The sequence below is a fragment of the Chrysochloris asiatica genome, unplaced genomic scaffold (assembly GCF_000296735.1).
Source record: "Chrysochloris asiatica unplaced genomic scaffold, ChrAsi1.0 scaffold00037, whole genome shotgun sequence".
Classification (NCBI taxonomy): domain Eukaryota; kingdom Metazoa; phylum Chordata; class Mammalia; order Afrosoricida; family Chrysochloridae; genus Chrysochloris; species Chrysochloris asiatica.
In genome coordinates, this window is record NW_006408555.1 from 13,822,237 (window position 1) to 13,849,047 (window position 26,811).

At 41.3% G+C, this 26,811-nt stretch overlaps 1 protein-coding gene across 1 annotated transcript in view; it reads right to left on the reverse strand.

Moving 5' to 3' along the window:
• The window catches only part of CNTNAP4 (contactin associated protein-like 4), a 380,481-nt gene that overhangs the window by 122,405 nt on the left and 231,265 nt on the right, over nt 1–26,811 (reverse strand). Inside the window, exons 7-8 of the mRNA XM_006860153.1 lie at nt 25,976–26,119; nt 20,815–21,076 (exon numbers count right to left, since the gene is read on the reverse strand). Coding sequence (XP_006860215.1) covers nt 20,815–21,076; nt 25,976–26,119 — 406 coding nt within the window. The remainder of the gene's footprint in view (nt 1–20,814; nt 21,077–25,975; nt 26,120–26,811) is intronic.

Here is a 26,811-nt window from a genome sequence, read left to right on the forward strand (position 1 = left end):
TAGACCCAGAGGGCCTGGAGGAAGGTAGAATCTCCAGTGAGTAGTATTCAATCTGACTAGGCGGGGCTGATGCAATGAAATGCAGACGGGTCTCTTGTGATACAATGGTGAATGATTGTTATCAGGCCTGACTGTGAGGGTTGGAAGTGTAAAGGTGGACATTTTATAGCAAGAAGGGGAATGACTGACTTTTCGGTCTGGGAGCAGAGGTCCCGAGGACCATCAAGGGAGAAGAGCAGAGAGCGGGACCCTACCCGGAGAAGCAGTGATGCCTGAAATGGAGCCAGAGATGATGACGTGGAGCAATGGAGCAGCCGGAGACTTTGGATCCAGAGAGGGAGAGCAGAGCGACTGTATGCTGAAGAACTGGGGGGTACAGGGGAAGGATTGCATGGAGGGGATTGTAACCATGGCAATGAGACGATACACGATAGAATGAATGTAAAACTAATGTTCTCCCACGTAAACTATCACATAATTCACAATAAATCATTAAAAAAAAAAATGGATGTCAGAAGAAACTATGAAACATGCTCTTATGCATGTTGTTGTTCTTAACTGCATTCATAGCAACCCTGTGAAGGGTTTCCAGGAGCGGCTGGTGGATTTGAACTGTCCACCTTGCAGTTCAAACCGATCTTAAGCATTGAGAGGCTAAATCGAATGGAAGAAATGATGAAGAGAAAACTTCAAAAGGCAGCTCGAGAAGGCAAAGTAAAGTATTATACGTAATGAAACGTGCCAAGACCTGGAGTTAGGAAACAAAAAGGGAAGGCCATGCTCGGCATTTCTCAAGCTAAAAGGACTGAAGAAAAAATTCAAGTCTTCACTTACAGGATTGATGGGCTCTATGGGAAAAATACTGAATGATGTAGAAAGCATCAAAAGAAGATGGAAGGTATACACAGGTACACTCCATCAAACAGTAATGACCAGTGTTCCACCATTTTTAGAGGTAGCATATGATCAAGAACCGATGGTATTGAAAGAAGAATTCTATGCTGCATTGAAGGCATTTGCAAATAGCAAAGCTCTAAGAACTGAAGGAATACAAACTTAACTTTGAACAAACTGATGTTGCACTGGAGGCGCTCAATCATCTATGCCAAGAAATTTGCAAGACAGCTACCTGGCCAACATGTTGGAAAAGGTTCATATTTGTGCCCATTCCAATGAAAGTTGACCCAACAGAATGCAGAAATCATCGAGCGATATCAGTGATATAGAATGTAAAATAAATAGAAAATGGTTACAATATCAACAGGGAACTGCCAGAAATTCAAGCTGAATTCAGAAGTGGATGTGGAAGTAGGTAACACCATTGCTGATGTCACATGGATTTGGGCTGAAAGCAGAGAATATCAGAAAAATAGTTACTTGTGGTTTATTGATAATTCAAGTACTTCCAACTGTGTGGATCATCCATCATAAACTTTGAATAAAATTCTCAAGACTGGGCATTCTAGAACACCTAACTGTGCTCATGAGGAACCTGTACATGGACCAAGATGCAGTCTTTGTAACAGAACAAGGTTATACCGAATCATTTAAAATCAGGAACGATATGTGCTAGGATTACATCTTCTACCATCCTTATTCAATCTGTATGCTGAGCAAATAATGCAAGGAGGATAATATGGAGAAGAACATGGCAAGCAGATTGGAGGAAAACTCATTAATAACCTACAATAAACAGATGATAAAACCTTGTCTGCTGGAAGCAAAGAAGACTTAAATAATTACTGATGAAGATCAAGGACCACAGTCTTCAGTATGGGTTGCCTTTCAATGTAGACAAAACAAAAATCCTCATAACTAGACCCATAAATAACATCACCATAACCAGAATATATTGAAATTGGCACATGATTCATTTTGCTTGGATCCACAATTAACACTCATGGAAGCAGTAGTTAAAGGAAGCAAATCTGCTACACAGGATCTCTTTAAAGTGTTAAAGAGCAAAGATATCATTTGAGGACTGTGGCTCTGACTCAAGCCAGAGTATTTTCAGTTGCCTCATATGCATGCAAAACTTGTACAAAGAATAAAGACCTTAAAAGAATTGATGCATTTGAATTATGGGGTTGGAGAAGAATATTGACAGTACCATGGACTGTCAGAAGAACAAACACATCTGTGGTGGAAGATACACAATCAGAATGCTTCTTTGAAGCCAGGGTGACCAACCTTTGTATGTCATACTTCAGGCATATGATCTGGAGGGGCCAGTCCCTGGAGAAGGTTAGTGAAAAAGCGGAATCCCGGCCCCGCACCCCCCTGCCACAGGAGATGGATTGATACAGTGGCAGCAGTAATGGGCTCAAACATATATAACAATAATAGTGAGGATGGTACAGACTGGGCAGTGTTTTGTTCTGTTGTATACAAGGTGGCTGTGAGTCAGAACAATTTGAATGCACTTAACAACAAATTGTCCCAACAAGCACCAACCAGGAAGCCCATGACACTGCCCTGTCCAGAGCTTTATTGGGACCTCATCTGTAGATTTGATTGACTGAGTCCCCCCACTTCCCCTGAAGTCAGCTGATATCACAAGGTGACCTTTTCAGCCTGACTGGGCCACTTCCTGAGACCCCTCATTAGCATCCACTTTCCTGTATGTTCTGGAGGCTGGCAGAGAACAAAGGCACCTCAGTCACTCAGTACATGCCAAGGGTTTAGAGTTCTCTCAGAAACAAGGCCCAAAGGACTTCTGTAAAGTGAATGTCTGAGCACTGGTTGTGAAGAAGCTGCAGAACCAGCAGGCCTTCTTCCGGTTTTACATAAGGTCACAACGAGCTGGAGTCGACTTAATGGCACAGAACCACAATGGTAATGGTAACATAAACCCATAGGCCTCAACAGAGAGAACCAAATCCCCAGCCTGTAATAATCCTCAATAGTTAAAACTCTTCCAACCATTTTGACATGGGCTGATTTTCAGCTTCCATTCATGTAATTTACTCAAATTGTTATGTCCACAAAAGTGTAATTTTTACATAAATATATATATAGATAGTTAGCGAGATAGATAGATAGATAGATACACATTTATATATATCTATATATTTCTTTTTATCAAACCACAGGACCCCCTTGCATATTAGTTTCCTATGCACATTATATGCTCAGGTGTGTTATTTATATGGGTGAATTATATGCCAAAAACTAGTAACTTTTAGAACAGGGGGCATAGGAGGAACTACAGATAGTTTCTAAAAGTCTACATTATATTAAGCTAAAATATTTAAACAACATTCTTATCAATGGAGAAGAGATTGAGGTTGTCAAGGACTTTATTCTTCTTGGATCAACTATCAACACTCGTGGAAGCAGCAGTCAAGAGATCAGACGACGTATTGCATTGGGCAAATCTGCTGCACAGGAACTTTTTAAAGTATTGAAGAGCAGAGATGTCAGCTTGAGGACTAAGGTGCGCCTGACCCAAGCCATGGTGTTTTCAATAACCTCAAATGGATGTGAAAGCTGGACAGTGAATAAGGAAGATCGTAGAAGAATTGATGCCTTTGAGTTGTGGTGTTGGAGGAGAATACTGAAAGTGCCATGGACTGCCAAAAGAACCAATAGATCTATTTTGGAAGAAGTGCAGCCAGAGTGCTCCTTGGAGGCCAAGATGGGTAGGCTTCGTCTCTCATACTTTGGACATATTGTCTGGAGAGAACAGTCGCTGGAGAAGGATGTCATGCTGGGTAAGGTGGAGGGTCAGAGAAAAAGAGGAAGACCCCCAACGAGATGGATCGGCCAGGTGGCATCATTGATGGCGTCAAGGGTGGCAGCGGTGGTGGGGTTGGCCCAGGATCGGACATTGTTTCGTTATGCTGTGCATGGGGTCGCTATGAGTCAGTTCCGACTCGATGGCACCTGACAACAACAACAACACAAGCTTTATATGGTTTTGTGCCCTTCTGTTAGTCATCCATTGTAATTTTCTAGTAGAATATTTGGCACATGTTATCAAGTTGTTGTTGTTGTTGTTAAGTGCCTTCAAGTTCATTCTGACTCACAGCAACCCTTTATAGGGTTTCCAAGGAGTGCCTAGTGGGTTTGAACTGCCAACCTTGTGTTTCAAATTGACCTTGTGGTTCAGCACTTTATCCCATAACACCATACCAAATATTAATAAAAGTAGAAAGTTTACAGATACAGGTGGTTGTTGTTGTTAAGTGCCATCGAGTCGACACCGACCATCATGACCCTGTATAGGGTTTCCAAGGAGTACTCTCCAACATATAAGCAATTAGAGATCTGATGAAGCACTGTGAGTTTTTTGTTTTGCTTTGTTTTAGGATCTCACGGTAAGTAATATGCACTACATACAATGTTGCCACATGTACTGTGCTAATATTATGATTCTCATGCCAACCTTCAGAGACAAATAAAAATCACATTATAAAGCTACAGATAATTAAAGACAATAATAATAAAAACTTAAAAAACAAAACAAAACAAAAAAGCAGTACTAGAGATATCTAAGAAGCAACTTACAACAAAGTTGTCAAACAAAAGTCTGCCCTAAGTCAGGAACCAAATGCACACTGTAAGATTAGAAGTAGATAAAGCAGTGTGTAAAAGCATACACATTTAATCCTAGTTAAATTGCTAATTTCTATATAAATGTGAGAAAAGAACAAAAGAAAGTAGCCCTATTTATAAATAGGAAATTTTGGATGAGAAAATCATGGCTGTTTGTGTTCATTTTTATATTTTCCTCTTTTTTCTAAGCTCGCTAAAAATAGATCTTGCTCTAAATTGCTGTCGAGTTGGTTCTGACCCACAGCGACCTTGTATAGGGTTTCCGAGGAACAAATGGTGAACTTGAACCGCTGACCTTGTGGTTCAAACAGATTGTAGTCCAGCGCATTAACCCACGGCGCCACACCAGGACTCCCAAAATAGATATTTATCATATATAATATAAAGATACCAAATATTATATATCCTTACTATAATTTTTAAAATCAAGGTATTCTTACTTCCTCCAAAACAATCTCTAGTTGGGCTGCTAACTGCTAAGTCAGTAATTCAAACCCACCAGGTACTCCTCGGAAACCCTGTAGAGGGTAGCTGTGAGTCAAAACCAACTCGATGGCCCTGAACAACAATACAAGAAACCTAAAGGCTATAGGCTGCTTTTCTCATATTTCCTGCCATTTCACTCCCCTCCCCAGCTCCTCTCTAACTCAGCCTATCACAAGCATTCAGACATCAAATGCTTTGGCACTCCCTGAAGCGATTATGGATTTTTGTCCTGGATGTGTTTAGTCTAGCACAAATTCCAGCCTGGATATGGAAGCTCAGTGTTACATGACATCATGAAGCAAAACATGATTTTCAAAGGCCTGGCTCTGGTTTGGTTTGTGAAAGGTAATGGGGAAGACCTCAGAATGGAAATATGTACAAAGAAATGTAGGTTAGATACTTTTAGACACATTTTCTAAGAGTTGTCTATTTCAGACACCTGAAAGAAGTTATATAATTCCTGAAGGTTTGAAATAGTACTAACATAAATCAAATGTCCCAGATTTATCATCCACTGCTTCCTTAAAGAGGATACATTTACTACGAAGCTCCATCACACACCTGTGTCAGGTCAAGTGTACGGATACGTCTTCCCCTTTCCTCTCCTTCCCTTTGGTATACCTTCCACCATCTCTTTTCAAAGTTGTGATGTGTCGTAAATAAAAATTATTTCACTTCTGTCATTTCATCTGGGCCTTTCCTCTAGTCTGGTGGTGTGCCATGGAATCAGTTCCGACTTAAAGGGACTTTGTATATAGAGTTTCCAAAGCTGTAAATCTTTATGGGAGCAGAAAGCCTCATCTTTCTCCAGAGAAGCAGCTGGTGGGTTTGAACTGCTGAACTTGCAGTTAGCAGTCCAGTACTTATCCTACAGTGTACCAGTACTTCCCAAACTGCCTGTGGTGATGAGCATACTACTTGCTAATCTATTGTAGACTGATGCTTCTGTAAAATATGGTAAAAACGAATAACGTGGAAAATTAAATAGAAAGTTCTATAAAACACAGACCTACTGAGCATGTGCTTAGATACCGCTGTGGTTGTTGCTGCTGCTAGAATTTGGTTCCATCGAGTCAGTTCTGACTCATACCAACCTTGTGCACAGCAGAATGAAACATGGCCCAGTCCTGTGTCAACCTCACAATCTTTGGCTATGCTTGTATGTTTCAATATTCCACAGTCCGATGCTATCTGACAGTGTTCCACTGCTATTCACATGGTGACTAAACATTCAAGCAGTCTGCCTCCCCTTTTCTCTAGTCGGTCCCAGTCTGGAAGCTCAGCTGAAACCTGTCGCCATGGGGAACCCTGCTGGTATTTCAAATACCCAGGGCACAGCTTCCAGCATCGCGCAGCGACTGTTGTGTGTGTTCAGACTACTCCACCAACTGGCTAGCGCCCTGTGTCTCTTCCTCTCTTCAGGCCTCCCTCTTGTGATCTGTGACAATATTGAAACTTGGCCAGGGAATAACCCTACAATGACCTCTATGTGTTCAAGCAAAAGGAAGAGTCAATCTGTGAGGCAAACGTCATTGTTGTCTTGTTTTACGAAACTGCCACAGCCACGCCAACCTTCAGAACCCTCAACTGTGATCAGTCAGAGCCATTGACGTGAAGGAAAGACCTCCCACCAGCAAACCATGACAACTTGCTGAAGGCTCAGGTGGTGCTTAGCATTTTTAGCAACAAAATATTTTAAAACTAATGCATACACATATTTTAGACATACTGCTATTGCATGCTTAACAGACTATATTATGAACATAAGCCCTGGATTGCTAACTGCAAGGTCAGTGGTTCAAAGCCACCCAGCCACACCTTGAAAACCCTATACAGTGTTGCTATGAGTCGGAACTGACTCGATGTACTTAACAACAACAACAACATTTATATACACTGGGAATCCAAAATGTGTGTGACCCACTTCAATGCAGTTGTCTGGAACTGAACTCCCAATATCTCCATGGCAAGCTTGTGTTTATCTTGTGATGAATCTCGTTATTGATTTTGTTGCTAACTGCTGTCAAGTTGGTTCTGGCTCACAGTGGCCCCGTATAGGGTTTCTGAGGAGCACTGGTGGGTTTGAACCACAGACCTTGTGGTTAGCAGTCCAGTGCTGATCCTACGATGCTACACCAGGTGTCTATGTGACGAATAAGCAACAAGCACCCTACTGAACTAAGGAGCTCTGGTAGCGTAGTGGTTATGAATTGGGCTGCAAACCACAGAGACAGCAGTTTGAAACTAGCAGCCATTCTGCGGGAGAAAGATGATGCTTTCTGTTCCTGTTAAGATTTACAGCCTCAGAAACCCTGTGCAGGGTCGCCATGAGTCCACGGCACGTAACAACATCACCACCACCACCCTACTGAACTAGTGCCAGTTCAAGAACATTGGCAGGATGAAGTCAAAGGCTCAGGGAAGCCTCGGAATAAAGCAGTCAATGTGGAAGCCAGGTTAGATTAAGACGTTACAAAAGACAGCCCAGTCTTCAGTTTCACACAGTCAAGTGCAATCATTGGAGCAGCTCGCTTGCTCTCTATGATGTTCTTGGAGAAACCAGTGGCTGATCTCAAGTCTCATTTGTAATCTGTCATCCGTCTATGAGGAGGAGGCTTATTACCTGCCAATGAATGGGATTTATTACACAAATTAAATAATGAAGAATCCATGTAATTCACTTCACATAACTCTACATAACGAGCACAGGAATTTATTAATCAGGCTCTGCTGTTTTGAAAGTATACAATGCCTTCCCATTTCTAGGCCTGAGAGAGGGGAGCTTCTTTCAAAGGCAATGCAAGTGTGAAAGGAAGGAAGGAGGAGGAAACTTGGGAACAGATATAAATTATCAGGGAGCAATTTCCATGATCTTTAATGTAATGTTTCCAAAAACTTTTTGAAGTCCCTTCATATACACAGACATACCTCACTGGGGGTCTTCCTCTTTTTCTCTGACCCTCCACCCTACCAAACATGATATCCTTCTCCAGCAACTGGTCCCTCCTGACAATATGTAAAGTATGAGAGATGAAGTTTGGCCATCCTGGCCTCCAAGGAGCACTCTGACTGCACTTCTTCCAACACAGATCTGTTGGTTTTTTTGGCAACTCATGGCTCTTTCAATATTCTCCTCCAACACCATAACTCAAAATCATCAATTCTTCTAAGGTGGTTCTTATTCACTGTCCAGGTGAATGAAGTTATTGAAAATACCATGGCTTGGGTCAGGCGCACCTAAGCCCTCAAGCTGACATCTTTGCTCTTCAACACTTTACAGAGGTCTTGTGCAGCAGAATTGCCTACTGCGATATGTTGTTTGATTTCTTGACTGCTGCTTCCCTGAGTGTTGATAGTTGATCCAAGAAGAAAGAAGTAATTGACAACTTCAATCTTTTCTCTGTTGATAAGAATGTTGTTTATTGGTACAGTGGTGAGGATTTTTGTTTTCTTAACATTGAGATGTAAACCATACTAAAGGCTGTGTGTGCACTTTGATCTTCATCAGTAAATGTTTTAAGTCTTCTTCACTTTCAGCAAGCAAGGTTGTATCATCTGCATATCGCAGGTTGTTAGAGTCTTCCTCTAATCCTGATGTCACGGTTTCCTTCATATAACCCAGCTTGGTTTATTTGCTCAGCATACAAGTTGAATACGTATGGTGAAGGAATACAACACTGTCGCACACCTTTCTTAATTTTAAACCATTCAGTGTTCCCGTGTTCTGTTCGAACAACTGCCTCTTGGTCCAGGTACAGATTCCTCATGAGCACAATTAAGTGTTCAGGAATACTCATACTTTGCAATGTTGTCCATAGCTTGTCATGATCCACACAATTGAAAGCCTTTGCGTAGTCAATAAAGCACAGGTAAACATCTTTCTGATATTCTCTGCGTTCAGCCAAGATCCATTAGACATCAGCAATGATATCCCTCATTCCACAGCCTCTTCCGAATCCAGCTTGAACCTCTGGAAGGTCTCTGTTAATGTATGCTTGTAGCTGTTTCTGTATTACTTTTAGTAAAACTTTATTTACATGGGATATCAGAGATATTGTTCAATGATTTCCGCATTCCATTGGGTCACCTCTCTTTGGAATGGGCACAAATATGGATCTCTTCCAATCACTCGGCCAGATAGTTGTCTTCCAAATTTCTTGGCATAGAGGAGTGAGTGTCTCTTGTGCTGCCTCACTTTCTTGAAAGATTTCCATTTTTATCCCATCAATTCCTGGTGCCTTGTTCTTTGCCAATTCCTTCAATGCACCTTGGACTTCCTCCTTCAGTATCATTGGCTCTTGATCATATGCTACCTCTTGAAATGGTGGAACATTAACCATTTCCTTTTGGTACAGTGACTCTGTGTATTCCTTCCATCTTCTTTTGATGCTTTCTGAATCATTCAATAATTTGTCCAGAGGATCCTTCAATAATGAAAGTCAAGGCTTGAATTTTTTCCTCAGTTCCCCCAGCTTGAGAAATGCAGAGCATGTTCTTCCTTTTTGGTTTTCTGACTCCAGATCTTTGTACATTTTGGTGTAATACTTGGCTTTATCTTCTCGAGCTGATCTTTGAAATTTTCTGTTCAGCTCTTGTACCTCCTCATTTCTTCCATTTGCTTTAGCATCTTTACACTGGAGAGCAAGTTTCAGTGTCTCTTCTGACATCCATTTTGACCTTTTCCTTCTTTCTTGTCTTCTTACGATAACATTAATAACAGTAGGTAGCTCGGTCTTTTGTGATCTGTGCTTTACATACATTCTGTTGTTTAATAGTTACCACAACTATCCCGGAGCCCTGGGATTGTTGTTGTTGTTAAGTGTTGTCAGTTCCCACTCTAAGTGACCCTGTATAGGGTTTCCAAGGAGCTGCTGGTGATCTTGAACCGCCAACCTTGCGATTCAAGCTGACCTTGTAGTCCAGCATAGTAACCCACAGCACCACACCAGGGCTCCTTAGAATAAAAATAAGCACTGGACTGCTATCCACAGGTTCAAATCTACCAGTTGCCCCTTGGAGACCTTATAGAGGATCACTATGAATTAGAAATGAGTCAAGGTCACTTAATAATAACAAACAACTATCATTATTCTAATTTTAAATACTGAGAAAGTGAGGTTGAGGGACGGTGAACTCATTATCCAGGGTTGGACCCAGTTGATGAGTTTTGAGTCCAAAACAGAACCCTAAGTCTGACTGCAAAACTGTATCTTCTCTACCTGTTTTGTCTACATTAAAAACTTAACTATGAGAAAGACACAAGCAGTCTCTAGGAGTTAGGAACCAGTCCAGCATTATCAGTGAGGCTTTGCTTTCGCCCGTGGAACATAATTAATTTCACCAAACACCAACGTCAGACAAGGTCACTCTGTGATTCGAAAGGAGACAAAATGCAACAAATGAGACTTCTCAAGCTTATCCAGATACAGACAAAAGCAAGACTACTGTGCCAACCACAAAAATCTCAGACTTCTCCTCCTCTCCTGGATCGTGTGAGTGAGTGACTTACACTGATTCAATCTGTGCTCTCATGTGCCCTGTAGGTGGTGTCAGTGGTGGTAATGGTGGTTGTTTGCCCTGACTCATGAAGGATTAACTGATTCTTCATCAGTTCCATCTTTAGCCTTACCTTACTCCTCCATCTTTCCAGAGGAGAGTCACAAAGAGACGTGCCCCATCACCGAATTACCCTCACCTTCTGAAAGCATTTCATCTAAAACAAATCTTCACTCCCCTAAAATCTCCTCCAAATCATACATACACCTTTAATCCTGTAAATCATCCATAACATCCTTTTCTGGGGAAGTGGATAATTCTTGGACTGTGTGTGTCCCTGCTGACATGACAATGAAGCTAACTTGGTGGGCTGTAGGCATGTTCACTGTGGTCTTTGGATGACAGCAAGGGAACTCCAGATGGAATCATGGGAGAATGGAATAATCAATGTGTTTGCAACCATAGTTGATGGGAAAGGATGGGATTTTATACCAGAATCTTTTTTTCTCTCTCTCTCTCATCATTCCTCTCAGCCCCAAAGCACATAAACACACTAACTGTTGTTGCTGTGAAGTGCCGTCAAGTCAGTTCTGACTCATAGCAACCCTGTATAGGGTTTCCAAGGAGCAGCTGGTGGGTTTGAACTACTGACCTTGCAGTTCACAGTCCAGTGCTGACCCATAGTGCCACACCAGAAGTCCAAACACACAAGAGACAGGAGGAAAAAGGTTTCAATCTGCACTCTCATGTGCCCTGTAGGTGTAGGTGGTGGTGATGGTGGTTGTGAACCCTGACTCATAGCAATGCTGTATCGCATGGGTCAGAATATCTGGCTTGCAGACAGTATGTTGTTGTTGTTGTTGTTATGTGCCGTTGAGTCGGTTCTGACCCATAGCGACCCTGAACAGGGTTTCCCAGGCTGTAAATCTTTAAGGGAGCAGAAAGCTTCACCTTTCTCCTGCAGAGCAGCTGGTAGTTTTGAACTGCTGACCTTGCGGTTCACAGCCTGATTCGTAACCACTATGCTATCAGACAGTATAAGGCCTTTAAAATCATTTGGTCTGCCCCTGCCAAGGCAACCACAGTCCAGCCATCCAAATGCAGCAGGCTGATTTTTTAATTGGTAATTTTGTATGGCCCACAAATGATGTTCTAAATATCCAAGTGGCCCTTGGAAGAAAAAGGGTTCCCCATCCTGCTACATAGGGTTTCTGCAGATATAAATCTTTATAGGAGCAGAAAGCCTCCTCTTTCTTCTGCCTGAGAGCTGGTAGATTCAAAGCGCTGACCTTGCAGTTAACAGCTCAACTCATAACCCACTAAGCTCCCAAGGCTTCTTAAACTTCAGATTTTAGCCATGAATGGTTACTGAACACACGGCAGCAGTCAAGCCACGTCATCCGCTCAGAAGACGTTAACGCACATCCAGGCTTTTTGTTGTTGTCCAGTCACATTCAACTCATGGCAACCCAATATGGGCGAGGCACAGAAAGAAAAATCATGCCTGCTGCATAGGGTAGGTTCTTTGCAAAGGCGCAAAAGGCATTACTCAAGAAGCAACTCGAAGGTCTTGTCTTGCCTCATATATATACCTCTTCTACTGCCAGACATTTAAGGCACAGATCGCCAGGAAGCGCCGGTCCAGATGAAAATATGGAGGCCATTGGTACCAATCACATTAGTAAGGAGCAGATGTATAAAAGAGAGACAGGTCTATCCTCTGAAAGACAGAAAAACTCCAACAGTAAGAGGGAGGGTGGGGCACTAAGCCAATGGCTTCTTCTGGTTAAGGCAGGCCATGCTAGCTCCTCTGCTTTCTGGATGGCAGGATTCTCAAGAGGCCGAAAAGGTGAGCCAGGCAGAAACATCTCAGACCATATAATTCTGCCCCTGCCTACATCCGCCTGTGGGAGCCAGAGGTTGGTTTGTAGTGCTGAGTTTTTACCTTTAGGCAAAAGCAGCAGCGGAAATGCTAAAATCATAGCAGAAATCTCAAAGGTGATAGTCATTTGTTTTAAAGATGAAATATCACTCTATTATTCTCTGGGTTCTTCATGCTATCTGAGGGATTTTATTGTTGGCTTTGGCCTCTCTGTGTAAGGACTGGACATGGATTGTGTTGCTACTGTTGTTAGCTGCCATCGACCCTGCTCCTGATCCACGGTGAGCCTGACTGAGCACAGTGACATTACAACCTTGCCCAACTCGGTGCCACATCCATGAGGAGTTGGGGACCGGCCACTGTGATTTGTAAGAGCTGAACAGAAAATTTCAGAGGGTAGCTCGAGTAGGCAGCCAAGTATTACGATGAGATGTGCAAAGACCTGGAGTTAAAACACCCAAAAGGAAAACCAGGATCAGAATTTCTCAAGCTCAAAAGAACTGAAGAAAAAAATCAAGCCTGGAGTTGTAATACTGAAGGAGTCAGTGGGCAAATATTGAAATGATGCAGTAAGCATCAAAAGGAAATGGGAGGAAAGCAAAGAGTCATTGTACCAAAAGGAATTGGTTGATGCTCAGCTATTTCAAGAGATAGCATATGATCAAGAACCCACGGGACTGAAGGAAGAAGTACAAGATGCAATGAAGGTATTGGCAAGAAAGCAAGGCTCAGGAATTGATGGAATACAAATTGAAATATTTCAACAAACTGATGAAGCGCTGGAGATGCTTTCCGAGCGACGCCAAGAGATTTAGAAGAGAGTTAGCTACCTGGTCAGCCAATTAGAAGAGAGCCATTTTTGTGTCCATTCCAAAGAAAGGTGACCTAACAGAATGCAAAAGTCATTACTATCACAGCAAGTAAGATTTTTCCGAAAATAATTTTTAAAATGATTTCAGTACGCTTCAAAAGAGAATGTGGAACTACGAATACCATTGTTGGTGTCAGATAAATCATGGCTAGAAGCAAAGAATCCCAGAAAGACGTTTACTTGTGCTTAATAGACTGTGCAAAGGCATTCAGCAGTGTGACAAAGTAAGGATGGCATTATAAGGAGTGGGCATTCCAAAACACTTCATTGTGCCCATGAGGAACCTGTACGTAGATGAAGAGGCCGTTGTTTAAACAGAACAAGGGGATATTGAACAGTCTAAAATCAGGGAACGTAGGCCCCAGGGATGTATCCTTTCAAGCTTCTCAGATTATTTGCTTAGCATACCAATTGAATAATCTGAGAAGCTTGATTATATGAAGAAGAATATAGCATCAGGATTGGAGAGAGACTCATTAGCAACCTGTGATATGCAGATGATACAACCTTGCTTGCTAAAAGCAAAGAAGACTTAAAATAATGATGAAGATGAAAGACTACAGCCTTCAGTATGGGTTGCCCTTCAACGAAAAGAAAAAACAAAATTCTCACAACTTGACCAATAAATACCATCTTTTTAAATGGAAAAAAAAATTCAAGTTGTCAAAGCCTTCATTTTGCTTGATTCACAATCGACGCTCATGGAAGCAGTAGTCAAGCGATCATATAACAGATTGCATTAGGCACATCTGCTGAAAAAGAGCTTCTTTAAAGGGTTAAAAAACAACAACAACAACAACAACAAAGATGTCACTTTAAGGACTAATGTGGGCCTGAACCAAATCACAGTATTTGCAATTGCCTCATATGAACGTGAAAATCGGGCAATGAATGAAGCAGACTGGACAAGAATCAATGCATGTAAATCATGGTGTTGGAGAAGAATATTAAAGGTACCATGGACTGCCGGAAGAACCAACAGATCTGTGTTGGAAAAAGTAGTCATAGTGCTCCTTAGAAGCCAGGCTGGTGAGACTTTGTCTCTTATCCTTTGGACGTGTCAGTAGGAGCCGGTCCCTGGAGAAGGGTATGATGTTGGTAAAGTGGAGGGTGAATGAAAAAAGAGGAAGACCCCCAATAAAACGAATTACACGGCAGCAGCAACAGCACACACAAATGCAACAATTGTGAGGATAACATAAGGAAGGGCAGTATTTTGTTCTGTTCTATGTACGGTTGCTACGAGTTGGAACCAACTGTACATACAGCACATAACAACAATATTCTCTGGGTTCTTCATGGCATTGAGTGATTTTATTGTATTTTATTTTTGACTTTGGCATCTATGTATGTTGTTGTTAAGTGCTGTCAAGTTGGTTTCGACTCATAGCAACCCTGTATAGGGTTTCTGAGGAGCAGCTGGTAAGCTTGAACCGCTCACCCTGAGGTTCAAACCGACCTTGCAGTCCAGCGCATTAACCCACAGTGCCACATCACGACTCCATATGTATATAGACTGAAAATATTTTGTGTTGTTGTTATTAGCTGCCATTGAATCGACTCCCAATTCATGGTAACCCCATCCACAATGAAACCAAATGCTACCCAGTTCTGTCCCAGTTCTGTGTCATGTCCCAGGATCAGCTGGGGGCTTACAACCCATTGTGATTCATAAGATTTTAAGTGACTGATTTTGGGAAGCAGATAGCCCAGCTTTTCTAGTCTATTGTAGTATGGAAGCTTTGCTAACGTCTGTTCGGCATCTTAGCAAGACACCAGCTTCCACCAATGGATGCTCCGGGGTTGTGCATGAAGTACATTAGCTGGGAATCGAACTCGGTTCTCCAACATGGAAGGCGAGAATTCTACCACAGAACCACACTGCTTCACAAGGGATTTTATAGCACTGCTACATCTTATCATTTAGAATAGCATTTGAAATATTTCAAAAAATGATACAGTCTGCCATAATATTGTTGAATAATTCGAAATCACAATTTGCAAAACTGCATCACATTAAAAACGTAGGCTGATAATTCAAACATTTGCACACTTCAGTTCTTTCTCAGTCCAAGTTAATCTTGATTCTTTTGTAAAAGATCTAAAAACATTTGAGTTTTAAAAACATATTAAATGGGCAAACGAGCTCTTATAGTCAAGAAAAATTAAGCCATCTTATGAAATGGGAAGCGTTAGTATAATGTGATACTGATTCATGAGTAAGTGTTCCATTCTGTTTAGATAGTCATTGTGAAACATTCTGACAACCGATTTAATATTGAACACCATATTTGTGAAACACACATGGAAATTCTTTGTGGTTGGGAGAAAATACTCACCACCCGCCCACCTACCACATGAGTAGTTAATTTTCAAAAGAAAAATGTATTTGCTTTTGCTGAAATTAGCCAAAGTTGGTATTTTAAAAGAACCTGGAAACATGAGGAGAGTGGGGATTGGTATATAAAAGTACACTGGTGTAACCTGAAATGTAACAACTTTACTCTACCAGGTGATATTCACATGGAGAGTCCAGGGTCCTTATTATTCACTCTGGGAATAATCACACTAAGTCATAGGATGTCAAGAGGAATTACATTGTATCTGGATTTAAACATTAGGGGATACTTTCTTAACAGTCTTACACCTAGTAATTTATTCAGTGAGCATGCCTACAATGTCGTTCAAAAGCTTCACGGGGCTCTCACTGTATTAAAGCAGTTTCTTTAAGATGTCGAAAATTAGACTATGAATATAACCACTTCAGAAGATGTCAAATGCATCACAATAAACTACACATTAAAGGCAAGCTTACATTTTTAAGCCATAGTTTTAGGGAGCCTATTAATTATTAATATGACACTGATGAATTTATTTCCTCCCCAGCCTGCAAATCTATCACAGTTTTGAGCCTTACACAAAAAGTCATAGCATAGCACCTTTTAGAAAAATGATAATTAATATTCAATTTGCAGGTCTTACCTTTAATCTGCAACAATGTGTGAACAACAAAAATTTATGTAATACGCATTTGGGTATTCATTTGTAGACTTGTTTTCCATATACATAATATTTAGTTTCCAGTCCAAGTTTACTATTTCTCCCCCTTTTCCAGTCATACTCTATGAAGTCTGGCCATAGTTCATACACAGAGGGCATCTTTAAATTGTGTTTGTTGTTGTGTTAAGTGCTGTCGAGTCCTTTCTGTGTCACAGAGGCCCTGTCTATGGTTTCTGAGCAGCGGCTGGTGCGTTTGATCCACTGACGCCATGGTTAGCAGTCCAGAGATCATTTATGAAATTAACGGAATGATTTATCCCTATGTCACTGCTGGGTGTCTGGATGTGATGTTACTCTACAAATGTGACACTGTATGGAGATCCCTAAACAAGAGCAATATAATTTTAATAAAGAGATGAAAACATCCCTCACTGAAAGCACTGACCTCAATTAGACATTAACTTCCCAGTCACTAAGATCATCACCTTAATTATATTACTTATAATCATTGAAGCAATACCTCACCTAGCCTAGATATGGAAAGAATTCCATCTGGTGCCCAAATAGGTGCATTCTGTGTAATCTTTGCATCTCCCCTCCTCCAGCTCGGTACAAGATACCTCAGCAAGTTGGTTTGAAGAAATACTTAGGTATTCCATTACACACTAATATATATCGATATCACCCCTTTTCTACTCTCTCAGACTCTTGGGGACGCAGAGCCCCTCTCACCACCCTTTGCCCTGATGTATTCAACTTGAACTTCTATCTTTGAAACAAAATCAACCGCGTAGAAGTTCTGGCCCGACACTTATAGACCCCACCTGTAAAATAGCAGCTTTTGGGGAACCTCCCCACTTTCCTCACATCCTTTCTCTTCATTCCAAACAGATGGGCCACCATCTGTCATTGCTCAAGAAGGCCAAATGAACAAGATTTTGAAACATGTCCAATCACAATGACAACAAATACAAAAGCATTACTTTGCAAGGGACTGGGGAAGGGTGGAAGGACTGAGGCACAGGCAGTAGAAGAAGATACAGCCGCCAAAAAACACGTCATCTCCTCCACGTTGTTAGACCTTAGTGTAGGCAAAATCATCTTCAGAGTCCAAAGGAAGCAACTGAGCTAAGAAAGGCTAAGTGATTTGTTCAAAGACATAAAAACAGTGAAAGAAGAATTAGGGTTCAACTCTAGCTCTGCCTTTCCTACTCTGCCCTGCCACATGTAGACCTGAAAATGAGCCCCTGCCATAGTCTGGTGAACAAGACAGCTTGGCATTTGCCAGCATATTTCATGATAAATCACCCACTTGCCAAGTACCATTCATCAGCAGAATAGCTATTTTTTCATAGCTCCTCTGGTAGCATAGTGGTTACGAGTTGGGCTGCGAACCTCACGATCAGCAGTTTGAAACTACCAGCTGTTCCACGGGAGAAAGATGAGACTTTCTGCTCCCGTAAAGATATACAGCCTCGGAAACCCTGCACAGGGTGGCTATGGGTCGGAACTGATGCCACGGCACACAACCACAGCAACCACCTCACACACACAACAGGACAGGAAGTGCAAAGCAGAGATACGCACCCAAATATTTTCTATCTCCTGAGGGCTCCCAATAATTGAAAAAGAGTCCAGTTAAAGGATTACTGACTGTAGCTCCATGGAATGGATTTATCAGGCAAGGGGGCTGGAAGAGCTCCTTCAAATATTACACATATAAGGCTATTTGTAAGACAAAATGATGATGACCATACAGATACAAAACAAAATCTATCACACGGTTTATTGAACTCTTTATTGAGGGGCCCAGGATAATATAAGAACAGGTTCAAATGAGAATCCACAGAGCACACACAAAGAAGTGCTGTTAAATCCCATCGAGCCAGTTCTGATCCATAACGACCCTGTATAGATAGGCTCTCCCTGACTGTATATCTTTCTGAAAGCAGAAAGGTCTTATCTTTCTCCCATGGAGAGGTTGGTGGGCTGGAACCATCCGCCTTGTGGTTCGCAGTCCAGTGCTTGTCGCATAGAGCCACTGCATTCTAAGACCAGAAAAAAAACAAAACAAAACAAAAACCCTGAAATGAATTCATTTTATAGAAGCAAAAGTCCCTTCGTGCAGACGGTTTGCACTCAACTACACTCTAAAGATCGGAGTTCTAGTGTGGTGCTGAGGGTTCATGTGCTCAACTATAAAGTTGGTTTGAAGCAAAAGGTTGGTGGTCACACACACACTCAGAAAACCTATACGGAGTCGCTATGGGTCAGAACGACTCAACGGCACTGAACAGCAACAAGAACGTAATATACCCCAAAGATCAGTGGGGAGAGTCAGGTAGGACAGGCTCCGTGGGGGAGGGACTGAAAACCCAGAGAAACTGCTTTCACGGAACAGCCCCAGAGCTCTGGAGTAGGGTGTCAGATTCCCGCACATGCCAGTGGGAAAATCATGGTATAAAGGAAAATACTGTAATTTAGGAATCACTCCAGACACGGGACTCCCTCTGCTGCCACTCTGCCCAGGCCAAGTGCAGAGGGCGGGGCTATAGCCAGACCAGCACAGGGAACCAGCGCTGAAAGCAATGCAGTCACATTTGCAAAAGGCGGTGCAGTCCCAGATGACTTCATGGGGGAGTTCTACCAAACATTCAGAGAAGAGCTGTCACCAATTCTACTCAAATTCTTCCAGACTATAGAAGAGGATGGAAAACTTCCTAATTCTTTTTATGAAGCCAGCATAACTCACATACCAAAACCAGGAAAGGACATTGCTAAGAAAGAAAATTATAAACCAATACCCCTTATGAACACAGACACAAAAATTCTCAACAAAATCCTAGCCAACAGAGTCCAGCAGAACATCAAAAAAATAATACATCATGACCAAGTGGGTGTCATAAAAGGGATGCAAGGATGGTTCAACATTAGGAAAACAATCATTGTAATCCACCATATAAATAAGAAAAAGGAAAACACCACAAGATGATATCGATGGATGCAGAAAAGGCATTTGACAAAATCCAACATCCCATTCCTGATAAAAACACTCAACAAAGTAGGAATTGAAGGGAAATTTGTCAGCATAATTAAGAGCATATATACAAAACCAACAGCCTACATTACTCTCAATGGAGAAAAACTGAAAGCCTTCCCTCTGCGAACGGGACCCAGACAAGGATGCCCTTTGTCACCACTCCTATTCAATATTGTTTTGGAAGTCTTAGCCAGAGCTATACAGCAAGATAGGGAAATTAAAGGCATCCAAATTGGCAAAGAGGAAATAAAACTCTATTTGCAGATGATATGATCCTATACATAGGAAACCCCGAAGACTGAGTGAAAAAAGTTTCTAGACCTCAGTGGAAGATGGTATAAGATTAACATAAAAAACTCAGTTTGATTCCTCTATAGTAACAATGACAGTGCTGAAAAGGACATTAGGAAAGCAATACCATTTACAATAGCCACCCAAAGGATGAAATATCTGAGAATAAATGTAACCAGAGAAACAAAGTTCCTATACAAAGGAAATTACAAAACACTACTACAAGAAACCAAAAGAGAGAGACTAAGACTCGACATCGTGAAAATGTCAACACTACCCAAAGCAATATACACATATAACGCAATCCCAGTCCAGATTCCAGTGACATTCTTCAAAGACATGGAAAAGACAATTACAAACTTTATATGGAATGGAAAGAGACCCAGGATAAGCAGGTACTGCTTAAGAAGAAGAACAAGGTTTGAAGCCTCTCACTCCCCAATTTCAAAATCTACTACACGGATACGGTGGTCAAAACAGCCTAGTACAAAACAGCCTAGTACAGGTACAATGAAAGATACATTGATCAAGGAAACAGAATCGAGAATCCAGGAATTAACCCATCCACATATAGCCAACTGATTTTCGACAAAGTGCCTAGGTATATTGCATGAGGAGGAGATAATCTCTTTAACAGATGGTGCTGGCAGAACTGGAAAGCGATATTCAAAAGACTGAAACAAGACCTTTACCTCATGTCTTATATAAAAACCAACTCAACATGGATTAAAGACCTAAATGTGAATCCCTAAATTATGAAGGTCATCAATGAAAAAATAGGGACAAATGTGAGGGCTCTAATTCAGGAAATACACAGACTACCAAACATTTTAAAAGTACACAAACAAAAGTAGACAAAATAGATTATTGGGACTCAAATATTCATTTATTTTTGTTGTTGTTGTTAAGTGCCGTCGAGTCGGGTCCGACCCATAGCGACCCTGTACAGGGTTTCCGAGGGTGTAAATCCTTACGGGAGTAGAAAGCCTCATCTTTCTCCCGCGGAGCAGCTGGTAGTTTCGAACCGCTGACCTTAAGGTTCGCAGCCCGATTCGTAACCACTACGCTACCAGAGCTTCATTTATTAGACAAGTATTAAATTTTGGGATCTGTTTAAAGCATTGCGGAGAAGGGACAAAGAGAGAATAAAATGGTATAAATATGTTTTGTCTGTGGGGATTCTTACGTTACCTGCTGTGAGGTCGCTGGGTAGCCTTCCTGGCTGGAAGAGGTTCAGTCTAAGTTTTCCATCATTAAGAAAGAGGAGGAGACCTCCTGAGACCAGATGAAGTTCCGTGAAGAGGAGCAGTCCTTCGTTGTTCCAAGTTCGAAACTGAAAAGCAGCAGAAACCACATCCTCTCCAGATGTGCCTGGGAGTGCAAGGTAGCTCCTGGAGCTTGGAAAAGTCACAGGCACTAACTGTGGTTGTGAACAAGAAAACGACACATTGCCCTGAGAAGAAAACACGAGAAAAATCACTGTGAGGCCCACAGCACACGGGGAAGAGGATTTCCAACATTCACATCCTCCTGGCTTTCAAAACAGCCGCAACAGAACCTGCTACCAACATGAACATGACATTGGGCTTCAAGATCTTTCCGTGAGCATCACGGGTGACATTCTTTTCTCCCATTTCTGCAAATTTAATCAAAGCATTGAGCTCATTGTAATTGAATTGAATAAAAATGTATTTGATTTTTTTTTTTTAATATTCAACTTGACTTTCTCTTTCCGTTCATTTCACCTGCTTTTCAGCATCTGTCTTCTAACCTGCCTTAGAAGTCAATAATAATGAACGCATGTTTGTCTTTCCATAGTTTTCTCCACTCTCATCGAATCTTATGCATACACATACACACATACATCGTTGTTGTGGCTGAGTGCTGCCACGTCGGTTCTGACTTATAGACACCCTGTATAGAGTTTCCAAGGCTGTAAATTTTGGTAGGCACAAAAAGTCTCATCTTCCTCTGGGTTCAAACAACCCATCTTGTGGTTCACACACCAGTGCTTACCCTACAAAGCCAAGGCACCCTCCCCACCCACATCCCCCATATATAGACAGATTCAGTTATTTGGCAATCAGATTTAGCAGTATTTGGTTTACAAAAACAGTATCCATATTTTATGCACAATTATCATGCTTTCATCGCTAAGCAATAACCTATAGAAAATCCTTCCTGTGATCTGGTGTAACCTTAATTCGCTCTTTTTATTGGCTGAGTGAGTAATAGTCTATTATGTATGTGTTCTCGGTTTTTTACTCCATTGTTCCCCTTATGAAGGTCATTCACTGTATTTCCAGTTGTGTCTCTATCCCCAAAGTTGCATTGTTTCTCTGTATGCTGACAGTCTGAGTTCTATGGAAAAGCATCTGAGATACAGAACTGCTCCACCCATAGGTCTTAGTTAAGTGCTCCCAGATTGCTTTCCAAACAAACATTGAAATATTGTACGTTTCCATCAGTAATATACCAGGGCATCATTTTCCTCATCCTTACCAGACATTGGTATCATTGAGCTTTTAAATTGTCACTGGATTGCTGTCTCACTTGGGTTGGTCTTACAGTTACCTGAGCAGTAATGAATCGGAGCATTTTTCACAGGCTTGTTGCCCATCTGGACTTGCTCTTCTACAAAAGGCCTATTCATGTCCTCTCTGTCCAGTTTCACATTTTCTTTCCTTTTTGAACCGTTTGTTTTCATTTTTATCATGCTGTCCTGTTATTAGATTTACATATTTGCCTTCCTGATCTAATGGCTTTGCAATAAATATTCAAGACATACCGGAATTTCATGAATTTAGCGATTAAAATATTATGTATAGAAAAAAAATTAGTTTGCCATGGGAATAAGATATTTAAAGACATAAATCGACTTTTAGGTGTTAGTTCTTTTGAAATAATTAAGTATGTCCTTTATCTTGCTTAAGAAATAAAGACAAATACTTTGGGGTTCTTTCTTTTTTTTTTGAAAGCTCGGTCATACCGGTTCCATTTAGAAGAATCCACATTGGCATCAGAACCTCTTGTGATTCTGTTAGAAAGTGAGCTGGCTTTCACTGCTAGGGAATAACAAAAGCCAAAGAATAAACCGCACTGACCCATGATGTAAAGGCAATTTTAAGACCATCAAACCTTGTAAAAAGGAAGCCACATTTGACCAGCTGCAGTATGGTCTAACACTTCCTTTGGACAACTGCCTGCTACCCTACAAAGCAGCAGATCCCTTTACCAAGGAAGAATGGGCATCAGTTGCCTGGTATCCAGAAACTCTTTGGCTAATATAACATACACAGGCTCATACACCTATCTATAATGTTTTTATTTTTCTTTCAGATCATTCTTCCTTTTATATACACACATACAAAATAAACCATTTTAAGATCTTGCTGGATGGTGTGTTCATAAAAATACTATCAATTCACACATGGAATTAGAAATAAAACACTTTATAAACAACACATTTTCTCATAATGTGCTTTGGGATTTGTAGAAACAACAGGAGCTTAAATTTACATATTCTGAATTGAAACAATGGAAGACACTTATTCAAATGGATGCTATCTGTCTGCTTTTCTATTGTCAAGCTGCTTAGGTTGGAAACCAAGTTTCCCAGAACCCCATTCTCTGTCTGACCCAGGGTAAAGGTTAGACCAACAGAGGGAATCAGGGTGAAACCTGGGTACTTTTTTGTGACCGTGACAGTGAGGGACAGGTCCTGAAGCTCCTCCTCTACTTTTTCTTCCAGACAAGCAGCAAATTCAGGCCCACCAATGGGTGTTCAAACAACTGCTTCTTGGTCCAGGTACACATTCCTCATGAGCACAATTAAGTGTTACGGCATACTCCTACTTCACAATGTTGTCCATGGCTTGTCATGATCCACACAATCGAAAGCCTTTGTGTAGACAATAAATCACAGGTAAACATCTTTCTGATATTCTCTGCTTTCAGCCAAGATCCATCAGACATCAGCAATGATATCCCTCGTTCCACGGCCTCTTAGGATTCTGGCTTGAAATTCTGAAAGTTCTCTGTCAATGTATGCTTGCAGCCGTTTCTGTATTACCTTTAGTAAAACTTCACTCGCATGAGATATCAAAGAGATTGTCCAATGATTTCCACATTCCATTGAGTCACCTCTCTTTGGAATGGGCACAAATACGGATCTCTTCCAGTTAGTCAGCCAGAACAGAACATGGATGGGAACACTGAATGGTTTAAAATTAAGAAAGGTTGTATTCTTTCACCATACTTATTGAACCTGTATGTGAGCAAATAATCCAAGAAGCTGGGTTCTATGAGGAAAAACATGGCATCAGGATTGCAGGAAGACTCATTAACAACTTGCAATATGCAGATGACACAACCTTGCTTGCTAAAAGGATTTAAAACATTTACTGATGAAGATCAAAGAGCACAGCCTTCAGTATGGATTACATCTCAATGTCAAGAAAACAAAAATCCTCACCACTGGACCAATAAACAACATTCTTATCAACGGAGAAAAGATTGAAGTTGTCAAAGACTTCATTCTTCTTGGATCAACTATCAACACTCATGGAAGCAGCAATCAAGAAATCAAATGATGTAGTGCATTAGGCAAATATGCTGCATGAAACCTTTTTCAAGTGTTGAAGAGCAAAGATGTCAGCTTGAAGACTAAGGTGCGCTGGAACCAAGCCATGGTATTTTCAATAACCTCATATGCATGTGAAAGCTGGACAGTGAATACAGAAGACCATAGAAGAATTGATGCTTTTGAATTACGGTGTTGGAGAATACTAAAAGTTCTATGGCTACCAAAAGAACCAATAGACCTGTTTTGGAAGAAGTACAGCCAGGGTGCTCCTTGGAGGCCAAGATGGCCAAACTTCGTCTCTCATACTTGGGACATATTGTCAGGAGGGACCAGTCACTGGAGAAGGATATCATGTTTGGTAAAGTGGAGGGTAAGAGAAAAAGAGGAAGACCCCCAACGAGATGGATTTGCCAAGTGGTAGCATCAATGGACTCAAGCGTGGCAACAGTAGTGAGGTTGGCCCAGGATCAGGCAGTGTTTCATTCTGCTGTGCATAAGGGCACTATGGGTCTGTACCGACTCGATGGCACCTAACAACAACAACAACACTGGGTGTGGTTGAGGAACCACACAGCAGGCAGCTTCCCAGAAGAAACAGCTAGAAGAGGCTTCAAGGGCATCCTTTGCAGACTGAAACCACTCAACTGCTTAGGCTCCCTGCAAACTCCACCATGTCCATGCACACTTGCACTTCTGGGAGAACCTGAGACTATGCCTTTGTCTTCCCCTTCCCTCACCAGACCCTCCCTTTCCCAGGTCCTCTGACAACTATGAAAACCCACCCAGTGCCGTCGATTTAATTCCGACTCATAGCTACCCTATTTGGGGTTTCCAAGAGCAGATAGCCTCATCTTTCTTCTGTGAAGTGTGCTGGAGGGTTTGAACCACTGACTTTGCAGTTAACAGCCCAATGCTTAACCCCCAGCACAACAGGGCTCCTTCTGACAACAGGATAAAAGAAAAAAAACTTCAATCCATTTGCATTGAGCTGATTTTGACTTATGGCAACCCCGTATGTGTCAAATTAGAAGTGCGCTCCACAGGGTTGTCAATGGCTGATTTTTCATAAGTACATTACCAGGACTTTCTTCTGAGGTACTGATGCCTAGACGCGAATCTTCGAACTTTCAGTTAGCTGCCAAAGGTCAACCAGGGACTGCTGTAAGATGGAAGCTGTGTAATAAATGCCTCATTTTTTAATCCTCCTGAGAAAATCCTGACCAACAAACAGAGTTCAACTTCAGTTCTGTGACATTTCTATGCAATTAGAATAGAATACAGCCTAGCCAATCGGCCGACTTGGGCAGACTGACAGATGCAATGTTGCTAATTAACAAACAGCCTATTACTTTCTTATTTTTCTTATGAATGACCATAGCAAAATACAAGGGTTTCACATTTTCTCTAACATGCATGGTTGTTATCTGATTCCAAGAAGTTGGTGTGCTCTTCTTGCAAGTTTGTCAGGGAAGACCTTGCTAAGGAAATGAAAGGGTAAAATAAATTTGTCTCCTGAGTTTCCTAGTGTCACAACCAAGTTAAAGCATCAACTGTAAACAGAATGCTGCCTTATTTCATATAAAAATGGTCACATCCTCGGAATAAGAATTTAATTCAGCAGAATGAGTCCTTTATATGCCTGTTCTTTGCCAGAGATAATTTTTAGAAGAATAAGAATCATAAAAAACGGAAATCCAAACTAGAGTGACCTTACTACGTGGACCGGCAGTATGGTATGACTTGTTCATGAGCAAGGCAAACTCTTACCGTAGTGATGATCTGAGGGTTGTGTCCCCGGGTCAGATCAATGATATCCACTCCATCATAATAGAGATTTTCTAAACACCCGTGAAAATTTTTCTGGGAGAAGGATACTGATTTTTCAGGTGCTGAAATCCCTCCAAAGCTGATCTTAGAAAGAAAAATGGCATCAATAATATTGTTTAGTGATTTTTCTGAAGATTTGCTTAAATATTTGTGATTAGCAAGTATAATTGCAATCATCACCGATAGATCGATTTTCATCACCCTGCAATGTGGTGCTGTAGGATCAGCACTCGACTTCAAACCACAAGGTCGGCAGTTCAAACCCACCAGCTGCTCCTTGGAAACACTATACAGGGTCACTAGGAGTTGGAGTTGACTTGACAGTACTTAACAACAACAACAACAACAACAACACTGCCACATTGTTGATTTCAAATGGAAGTTTGGAACAGAAAGAAGGTAAGGTGCAGAATTTGAAATTGACAAGCATTCCGTTTTCACGTATACTAGAGCGTCATGACTCTTAAAGGCTGCTAGTCATACTGGGTTTTGAAATTCACATTTGTTGGAAATGAAAACAATATATCATTAGAATTATGGAGAATCTTGATCTGTTTCATGAGGTAACGCATTATAATGGCATTTTATTTGATACACATTTCTGGCACATATTACTATTTGAAACATTTGCTAATTAATGAACTTGTTTGTGGCTAGATTTGCTGTGTGAATCTACACTGCTCCGGAGTGCCCAGTGACACCAAGAACTAACCCAATACATTCTACATTTACTTCTCTCGGAGAGAATTCTCCTACAGGTGGCATGATGGGACTAC